Here is a 10,370-nt window from a genome sequence, read left to right on the forward strand (position 1 = left end):
TCAGCAAAATCTTACAAGACCCTAGCATGGACGTCGCGATGGCAAAAGCAAAATTACATTCGACGCTCAAGGTGTATGACGGCATGAGAACTAATGCTGATAGCCACTTTGCTAGTATTGTTGACGAGGTGAAGCCAGTTGTGGAAGAGTTAAACGCGGAGATGAATGTTCCTCCCCAGCCGGCACAGCCCATACTGCATCTATATGTGAAGTGGATGCGATGTGTGACACGATGCGCTAGGTACCAAATATCCTTTTGCCATCCTCTGCTAGTTGCGCCTATGTATGCCATATTTTTCATGATGTGGTTTAATACTTAATAATATCTGCAAATCCTCGCATTAATTATTATAAAATATTAATAATTATTATTATAACAATTATTCACTGTATTCAAGATTTTCACGAACATACGGAACTCCTACTGACTACAGTAGTAGGTATGGACTTGTGGTTTGCTAGGTAGCCATCTTTCCCTTTCTCGTATCGTTGTTGGAGCCTGGTGGATCGAGCCGTTTGAGCGTTGCGTTTATTGCGGATTTATTGTGACCATTTCTATTTCTGACCCTTGCACCGATTTTGACTACTCTCCTGGTATCGACCCCTGCTCTCTCATTGGCCTCTACTCTCCTGGATTTGACCCCTGCCTCTGTTTTGGACTCCGATTCTTGTATTGTAACCGGCACAAACTTCTTAGACCTTCGGAGCGTGCTTTGGCGTGGCTACGGAGGAACTTTTATTTGTGGAAAAACTGTACCTACTCTTCATATTCAAGGTAAGTTAAAGTCATGCTCGTTGAGAAATATATAATGCTGAAAAGAAAAATTATAAGAAACTAATGTGCCTCATTCCTGCCAGCCACGTGTGCACTATGTGCTTGCTGCAATTGTGTGATACGCTTTAATGGCTTTTGGGGGTTCTCGTGATTTTATTTTCTGTGATTTTTTATATGAGTATTTGTGTATTTTTGAAATTTTAAAGACACTTTTGACAAAAAGTTAGGATTTAGACATTCAAAACATTTGGCGAACTCCAGGATGACCATGAACCTAGTATTAAGACCGTTTTACATGGGTGGCGTAATGTCGTAGGTTAAAATTCATTATTTTCTCAATCTGGTGAACGTTGCCCGAATGCACGTACGGAATTAGAACGGGCTGCTTTGCCTTGTCATGTCCATTCGTTTTAGCAAGTCGCCGCTATACACGACGGAATTTTGTTTGCGCCTTTGTGCACACTTGAGATTGTGCAAATACGTTCTCCGTTTTAAGCGGCCTGTAGAGAATATGATTGCCGAACAGACATGCGAAATGCGCGTCTTAGTTCCATAAATGATATGAACTCAATCTGCCAGAGGTAGCATAATGTAAAGGTCGTTTTACACGGGGCACTTACTTGCACAATCTCACGTGTGTACGAAGGCGCAATCATAATAGCGCCGTGTAAAGCTGTGAATTGCCAGAACACATGCGAGAAAGCGTGAACGTGAGATGGCAAAATAGCCCCCGTTCTAATTTCGTTCATACATTCGCTCATTTCCACGCCATTTTTTGAAATGAATGCAGTTCTAACCTGCGCAATTCCTTGCCCCGTATTAAACGGCCTTAAGTGTATTCTGCATTGGCGGATCCAGGCGTATACCTCGACGAGGGGCAATAATTTCCAGTATGTTGTATGAAGTAATGGTGGTCTTGTATGGTGTTTTGTATCGGGTGCGGTGCACGCCATCAGGCTGCAAGTTTTTCTTGGGGGGTTCAGTGGGGCCGTTGCCACCTGGTTCTCCCTCTTTGTCCGCCACTGGTATTCAGTAGTGCATCTACGCATATTAACAATTGTTTAAATATAATTGTAGCTTACTTATGCTTATTGAACTAACAACGTGGTTCATATGCTTGCTTTTCTTTAGCGATCATTTTTCTTTTCTTAAATTTTGACTAGATTTTGCGTCCTTAACTTTTGTTTGCATGGCATCTAGTTAATATTTGGTGTTAATTCACTTCCTACCGTACCCCTTAACAGTGGCTGGCAGATCATTATCTGAATGTACATGTGGATGCAAATTAATTAAGTTTGGTCACAAACCTGGAAAGTGGGCTAAGAACAGTCGAGAAATTTCTTAGAAAGCGTGAAAGTTAAGGCATATCCACCATTGCAAAAAGGTAATGACAGAATTACATCGGGAATCTCAGTGAAGAATAATGACCATATTTAAAGTCCTTCAGTCAATTCCAGCTTGAGTTTACAATTACTGTTTTCCATTGCTTGTCTTGGTCATGGTACAACATCTATTTAATGTAAGGCTAATATAGTTGACTATGATGTTTAAATGATGACCGCCGCATTAAATCACGAATTGGCCTCAGGACAGAGTAGAGGTTGTGGGTGTCTCAATCATGAAATTCATGGGAGCAATTGTTTAACTTGCTATGGATGACATGGATCATTTAATACATTTATTTTAACCTTTCATTTATTATTTATTACTACCTACCATTTTGGATTAGTAATTCTTTGTTTGGTTGAGGTGTGAAATTGTGCATTGCTATATCCTTTCAGATATATCTTGAGACAAGAACTCTTCTCTTACTCTTGCAATGAGTGAAAGAAGGTATCCTCTAGCTGCATTGTCTAAAAGGCAAAGACGACAACATGTAGTCAATGAAGAGAGTGCTCTACTTGAAAGGGATGATATAGTATTCCCTAATGATGACCATGAAACTATCGATGATGACCATGACACCATCGACGATGACCATGACACCATCGACGATGACCATGACACCATCAATGATGACCAGGATAACCCTCATCATATCCATGGGGATGACATTCTGGATGAGAGCTCTGAAGTATCTTTGTCTTCCATGGATTCTGGGAGTGATTCTGATGCAGATGATGATTTCAATTTCCATCGGAGTATAGCTCAGTGGGCTAGTGAAGGAGTTTCCATTAGGAAATCAAATGAGCTTCTACAAATACTAAGAAAGCATCATTGTTTTAGGGGCTTACCTGCTGACACAAGGACATTGTTGAAGACTCCTCGAGAGGTTAATACAAGAAGTATTGCTGGTGGCACTTATTGCCATGTTGGAATTGAGAAGAGTCTAAGGAATGTCATAAGTCAGAATACATCTGTAGCTGAGAGTGGGACAATAAGGCTGCAGTGCAATGTGGATGGTCTTCCACTGGCCAAAAGTTCAGGTAGTCAGGTGTGGCCAATTTTAATGAGCCTGCAAGATTTTCCTACAGTGACCCCTTTTATTGTGGGTATATTTCATGGTAATCAGAAACCATTATCATGTTCGGAATACTTTGAAGAGTATGTTCGGGAAATGGTTCGTCTCGGAAGAGAAGGGGTGGTTTACAATGGGTTGCGGCTGGAAATTAAAGTAACTGGCTACATTTGTGATGCTCCAGCTCGTGCATTTGTCAAGCAGATCAAATCACATAATGGATATTTTGGCTGTGGAAAATGCACTGTGCAGGGCGAATACGTGAATGGTCGAGTAATTTTTGATGAAATCAGTGCTACAGTGAGAACTGATGGGGACTTCATTGCAAAAACTGATGAAGACCATCATGTGGGTAATTCTCCCCTAGTAACCATTCCAGGTATCAGAATGGTTACTGACTTTCCTTATGAATACATGCATTTAGTGTGCTTGGGGGTGATGAGGAAATTACTGGCTGCATGGATCAAAGGTAGCTTAAATGTGAGGTTAGAGGCAAGGAAAGTAGCTCTCCTTAATGAGCGTATTAAGCACATTGCCAGGTATGTGCCATGGGAATTTGTGAGGAAGCCACGTAGCCTGCAGGAACTTCTTCGGTGGAAGGCAACCGAATTTCGATTATTTCTATTGTATACTGGCCCCTACATCTTGAAGGGCATACTAACATTTTCACCTTATAAGCATTTCCTCTCACTCCACTATGCTATAAGAGTGTTGGTAGCAGAAAATTACCTTGACAGTATTAATTATGCAAATGCACTGCTAACATATTTTGTCAAAAAATTTCCTGAACTCTATGGTAGGGATATGATGTCATATAATGTGCATGGTCTACTCCATTTGGTGCGTGACTGTGAGGTGCATGGCCCCCTGGACAAATTTAGTGCATTCAAATTTGAGGACAAATTGGGCCAAATAAAAAGAATTGTACGGAAGCCTAATCTTCCACTCCCCCAGATTGTGAGGCGTGTCCATGAAATGGCTCATTTCCCACAGAAGAGGCAAACTGTACAAAAGGTCAGAGAGCACAAATTCCGTCACGCTCTGCCTTTCGATTTAGAAGAGCCGCATTATGCCACGTACACAATTGGTTCGGTGAAAATTTCAGATAAACCCCCAAATAATTGTGTGGTAACCATCAGGGATGAAATTGTTCTTGTGGAAACTATTGCCTGCAGAGGTGGTGAGGTCTTTGTTGTAGGGAAAAGTTTTGAGAATGTGTCCCCTTTTTATGACAGTCCATCACTATCACAGAATGTTGGAATATGTGAAGCAAGTGACTTTTCAAATTTAAATGTATGGGCTATGAAAGACGTGAGGGGAAAGGCTTGCGCTATTCCCTATGCTGGGTTGGACCAGAAGTTTTATATTTCTGAGCTTCTTCACTGCCATTAAGCTGTGAGTAAGATTATGTAAATTACTGTTTGTCATAATTATCTTCATAAATGTTTATATTATCCAATGCTTGACCACATTCCTTTCATTCCAGAATGCCATGGGTGGTTGCGGAGTTCCTGCCGCACAGGGAGTTTGATGACGTTACTGTCCAAACTATTCCGTATAGTTGGATCAACAGAGTGGGGGGCAAGCTCTTCGCACTTTATCCTTCTGGCAACTGTAAGTCAACCGTTGTCAGGAGGATGATAGTGAAGCAGATGGAGCCTTGTGATGAGTGGGACGTACTCCCATTGAGATACGTTACAACTCCATTTGGTAAGAAACCTTAGATACTTCATTTTGCCATTCTGGCATGTATTTGCATTTTTCTTGAGATTGTTGAAGTTCAAACTGCTTAGATTCATTTCTTTTTTTTTTCAAGAAACATTGCATGCTGCCACTCAACTGGAAATCGAAGTGGTGGGTTGCGAGGAGACGGACCTTGAGGCCTTCCTTTCCTCATCTGAGAGGCTTACGAGGAAAAGGAAGGTGAAGGATCAGAGGTATCCGGGAGAGAGCAACTCTGACACTGAGTGCTCGGATATTGATTATTTAAGTGACCCACCAGCACCAGGTAATTTGCTTGCCATATATCTTGGAAGTGTTTAAAGGAGAAATATATGTTGAATAGTAATTATTACAACTGCTCCTTTTAATTGATGAAATAACTAGGGCTATGCAGTGGAAGTCATGGACCCTCTGTTGCTTCTACCAGCAAAACTGGGATGGTGTCCGTGACAGGAGAGTCCAGAGCAGGGTTGAAGAAGGCAGTGGAGAAGCGAATGGCATCCTCTAATGGCCTGCACCATAATGCAGGGAAAAGGAGTATGCTACCTAAGCCATCCGTCACCAAGAGCTCTGGGCTGAACGGGAAGGCAGGAAAAGGAAATATGCTGCCAGAGATGCGAATGTCCAAAAACCCTGGGGTGAACGTAGTAGAAGCTCCAATGCCCTCAACATGTAGCAGTGGGCTGCCCCGAATGAAAAAAAATGGGGGAGTGCTATTGACAAAGAAAGGAATGGATTCCCAGTTGCTGCATGAGAAGTCACCCATGTCCCAATCTTTGTTAAGTAAACTACAAACTCGTGCCAACGAGTTTTCCTCTACCGTGAAAAGTTTTTCTGAGGAAATGGGTAGTGATGCAAGAAGGGATGCAGGAAAATGTAAGCAAGTAATACCTCATGAATGTGAAAGTGCTAACGTCACAGCAATTTACTCACTCTGCATATCTTTGTGTACCAGAAATGGTTCTAGTTTATGAATGAACTGTCCCTTGAATAATTTCTTTCATATTTACTTTCTCTTGCTTTCAGTTGGGCGTGATGACTACAACTTCAGAAGATTTGAAGCCAGGATGATGACAGAGCTGCAGGAAATTAAAGAAAGTATACAGGCGCTGTCCCTAAAAATTGATAGTTTGCCTGCAACGGAAGATAAGGATGAGGAAGTGCAGCTTCTGCATGACCTTCCTTTACAGAGGTTGGAGGATTTGACGGAGTTTCAGGAGGCAGTTCGCTCCAATATAAAGTACAGGTCATTTATGGTATGTGTTTTTATGCATTATTAACATAAAACCTAATATTTCTTTGCAATCACCATTACATCAATATTCCTCTGAATTTGCTGTACATGGCATTTTTCATTGGAGACTTGACTATAAGCTGTGATCTTGTATTAACCATTAATGAAGTCATTTATTCCTTTCAGGTGAAATACTTGCGTTGCAGATGCTCTAATGCCCTCTACCAAAGTTCAGGGAAAACATTTGCGCCCTCCCTAAACAAAATTGTGAATGATGTGTGTGCATCCATTATGTGCAACGACTTAAGTCGTTTATTTTGCATGACAGGGAGGGCATCTCAAAAAATACCATTTGAGGCAGAGTACCCTCACATCATTGACCTGATATTTGGTATGTAATGCCAATGTCATCTGTTGAGACCCTTGGGGTGTACTGCATATTTTTAATTATAATCTGCTCAACATTTCTAATATCTCCTCCAGATGCTGTGAAGCAGAAAAATATTAACGGCGTACCATTAGACATGGTGGTGGTGAAGAGGAGTATAGGTGAATGGTTCCGCCTATCAAGGGTGAGAGGGCGCTCCAAGGCAGCAGTAGCAGAATCTCAAAACGAGGACATAGCAATTTTTGAAATCCTAGATGAATCGAACATTTATCCATGTTAACCCCAGCAGCGCCCTAAACTAAGTGCGTAAGGACTTCATGAGAGAATTGGCCACTATGTGTGATCCCTATCAAATAACCTATAAAATGTTTCTGATTTTTTGATTTGCATACCAAATTCTCTCTTGATATCTTGTGATGGTTTCATCACATCAAACTTCGTGCCTTCAGTAAATAATTCTATGCCTAAGGGCAGATTTTCGTGACAATTGTCTGCATTTATAATTAATCTCACTGATGATCATGTTTGGTAAACCATCCATAATTCTAGGAGGGTGAAATTGTATTCCCTCTCAAGTAACCTGTAAAATATTTCAGATTTTTTGATTTTCACACCAAATTCTCTCTTGATATCTTGTGATGGTTTCATCACATCAAACTTCGTGCCTTCAGTAAATAATTCTATGCCTAAGGGCAGATTTTCGTGACAATTGTCTGCATTTATAATTAATCTCACTGATGATCATGTTTGGTAAACCATCCATAATTCTAGGAGGGTGAAATTGTATTCCCTCTCAAGTAACCTGTAAAATATTTCAGATTTTTTGATTTTCACTCCAAATTCTCTCTTGATATCTTGTGATGGTTTCATCACATCAAACTTCGTGCCTTCAGTAAATAATTCTATGCCTAAGGGCAGATTTTCGTGACAATTGTCTGCATTTATAATTAATCTCACTGATGATCATGTTTGGTAAACCATCCATAATTCTAGGAGGGTGAAATTGTATTCCCTCTCAAGTAACCTGTAAAATATTTCAGATTTTTTGATTTTCACACCAAATTCTCTCTTGATATCTTGTGATGGTTTCATCACATCAAACTTCGTGCCTTCAGTAAATAATTCTATGCCTAAGGGCAGATTTTCGTGACAATTGTCTGCATTTATAATTAATCTCACTGATGATCATGTTTGGTAAACCATCCATAATTCTAGGAGGGTGAAATTGTATTCCCTCTCAAGTAACCTGTAAAATATTTCAGATTTTTTGATTTTCACACCAAATTCTCTCTTGATATCTTGTGATGGTTTCATCACATCAAACTTCGTGCCTTCGGTAAATAATTCTATGCCTAAGGGCAGATTTTCGTGACAATTGTCTGCATTTATAATTAATCTCACTGATGATAATGTTTGGTAAACCATCCATAATTCTAGGAGGGTGAAATTGTATTCCCTCTCAAGTAACCTGTAAAATATTTCAGATTTTTTGATTTTCACACCAAATTCTCTCTTGATATCTTGTGATGGTTTCATCACATCAAACTTCGTGCCTTCGGTAAATAATTCTATGCCTAAGGGCAGATTTTCGTGACAATTGTCTGCATTTATAATTAATCTCACTGATGATAATGTTTGGTAAACCATCCATAATTCTAGGAGGGTGAAATTGTATTCCCTCTCAAGTAACCTGTAAAATATTTCAGATTTTTTGATTTTCACACCAAATTCTCTCTTGATGTCTGTTGATGGTTTCATTACAGCAAGTGTCGTGCTTTCAGTAAATAATTCAATGCCTAAGGGCTGATTTTCGTGATAATTGGCTGCTTTTATAATTAATGTCACCGATGAATGTTTGGTAAACCATCCTTAGTTCTAGGAGGGTGAAATTGTATTCCCTCTCAAGTAACCTGTAAAATATTTCAGATTTTTTCATTTGCATACCAAATTCTCTCTTCATATCTAATTATGGTGTCATTACTTCAAATGTCGTGCCTTCAGTATATATGTCTGTGCCTAAGGACTGATTTTCATTAGTAATTGTCAGCTTTTATAATTTATATCTCTGATTATTGTTTGGTAAACCATCTTTAGTTCCAGGAGGGCTAAATTGTATTCTCTTTCTTGTAACCTGTAAAATGTTGCCTGCCTTATTGAATTGCATTTCAAATTCTCGCTTGATTTCATTTGATGGTACACGACTTCAAATTTCGTGCGTTGAGAATATAAACCTCTGTTGTGTATAAAAATGTCTTCTCCAATAAAATTTTTACAAGTTAATGTGTGAAAATGTTGTTTTAAAAATTTATTTGTACCCTTTTTTCATTAAATGAGATTGCAAAAATACCTGAATTTCCTTTATTATCCTCACAGTAGTGTATTATGGTGTTGTATGTATGTGAAATGTGTAGGCGAATAACATTATCAATTAATTCATTTTCTAGGTGTTCACTGTGAGGTACATGTGTTTTTACGTAAGTACTCTAATAAAATCCTGGATGTCTGCCTTAGTGTAGCAGTCCAACACAGTTTAGTAGCTTAATTTTGTATATTGTCTTAAGGATGAGTGATGCCGTTTATTACATTTCTTAGCCCATGAGGATCGTGGCCAACGGTGACGACGTCCCCCATTAAGGGAATGAAAAAACGTATTAAGATGAGAATATGGTAAAAATTTAAAAATCCCGGGCCAGCCGTACCGTCGGTTATACAAGTAGTGCGGATTCTGAGCAATAGGTGGCAGTACTATAAATAAGTTTAGATTTTGGCCGCCAGGCGGCAGCACATTCGTGCACGCTCTCGGCATCTCTCTACGTGCGGCGGTTCATCTCGTCCGCATCCTCTCGGCAGCAGACCGGCATATGGATGTCATCTGTATGAAAGGATGCACTCATACTCTCTGCATTTGGATGACATCCAGCTGCCAAAAGGAAATTTGATGGTTTGTGCCGGCTGGGTCGTCTTGGAGGTAGACAAAGACACAGGGAAAACTGCGATCATAATGATGACTTATTGGAAAAGAACTGTTTTTATTCCAACGCTGGACCATATTACGACTGATATGAAAGAACGTTTTGCCGAAGAAAACATTTATCATTTAAAATTTAACATACTTTTTCCTCGCAACTACTGAAACATACCGGTAATGATCTGGTATACATATTGAACCACACTTTAACTGATCTACCGTTTTATGAAAAAGAATCACCCTATGTGATTAAAAAGATACTAATGGGAGAGACTATTCAGTACAAGCAAACGAGCATAAACGCGTTAAATGACCTTGATTCTGTTACGCAAGCGTTGTGCTTGTCCTACATCTGACTAACCCACTTTGCACACGCTGTACAAAATATTTGAGTGCCTACCTGTATCTCTCTACAGTAGAGAGAAGTTTTTCTGCATCACGGCGTACGAAAACATGGCTGAGGACGACAATGAAGGAGGATCGACTTAATGGTTCAGCTCTGATGAACACTCACCCTGACATCGATTGTCCTATTGACGATGTAACCGAATTTGCCACGAAGAATAGGCGCAGAGACTTCATCATTTTAGGTAGGTATAGAACCACAATTGTAACTTTTCATAACCATTAAATGGCATAGTGTACGTGGATAATGAGTTAATATTAAGCTTTCTTAAACTCTACATTTCACTTGATTTTTTTTATTACGTTGAAATTAATAGTTGGTCAAGATATCTTTAGCGTGCCCCCCCCCCTCGAGTTTTTTCTGTATCCGCCCTTGCTATCGTAACGACCTTTCACATACCCTGGCAGCTCTTCTTTGCA

The 10,370-nt window shown here is 39.7% G+C and overlaps 1 protein-coding gene across 2 annotated transcripts; it reads left to right on the plus strand.

The window, feature by feature from the left end:
• The first annotated feature begins 383 nt into the window (after nucleotides 1-383).
• LOC124156450 lies at nucleotides 384-8,889 on the plus strand. 2 transcript variants are annotated; one of them, XM_046531014.1, is made up of 7 exons: nucleotides 4,486-4,628; nucleotides 4,720-4,943; nucleotides 5,050-5,241; nucleotides 5,340-5,831; nucleotides 5,982-6,211; nucleotides 6,376-6,580; nucleotides 6,673-8,889. In XM_046531014.1, the coding sequence occupies exons 1-7, from the start codon at nucleotides 4,573-4,575 to the stop codon at nucleotides 6,855-6,857; spliced, it is 1,584 nt and encodes a 527-aa protein (XP_046386970.1). In that variant the 5' UTR covers nucleotides 4,486-4,572; the 3' UTR covers nucleotides 6,858-8,889. The 2 variants fall into 2 exon arrangements, with proteins under 2 accessions (XP_046386969.1, XP_046386970.1); XM_046531013.1 differs by lacking the exons at nucleotides 5,050-5,241; nucleotides 5,340-5,831; nucleotides 5,982-6,211; nucleotides 6,376-6,580; nucleotides 6,673-8,889 and adding an exon at nucleotides 384-775 and having other exon boundaries at nucleotides 2,557-4,628; nucleotides 4,720-4,811.
• The last annotated feature ends 1,481 nt before the right edge of the window (nucleotides 8,890-10,370 follow it).

Source organism: Ischnura elegans, chromosome 3 (assembly GCF_921293095.1).
Source record: "Ischnura elegans chromosome 3, ioIscEleg1.1, whole genome shotgun sequence".
In the NCBI taxonomy this organism is placed as follows: domain Eukaryota; kingdom Metazoa; phylum Arthropoda; class Insecta; order Odonata; family Coenagrionidae; genus Ischnura; species Ischnura elegans.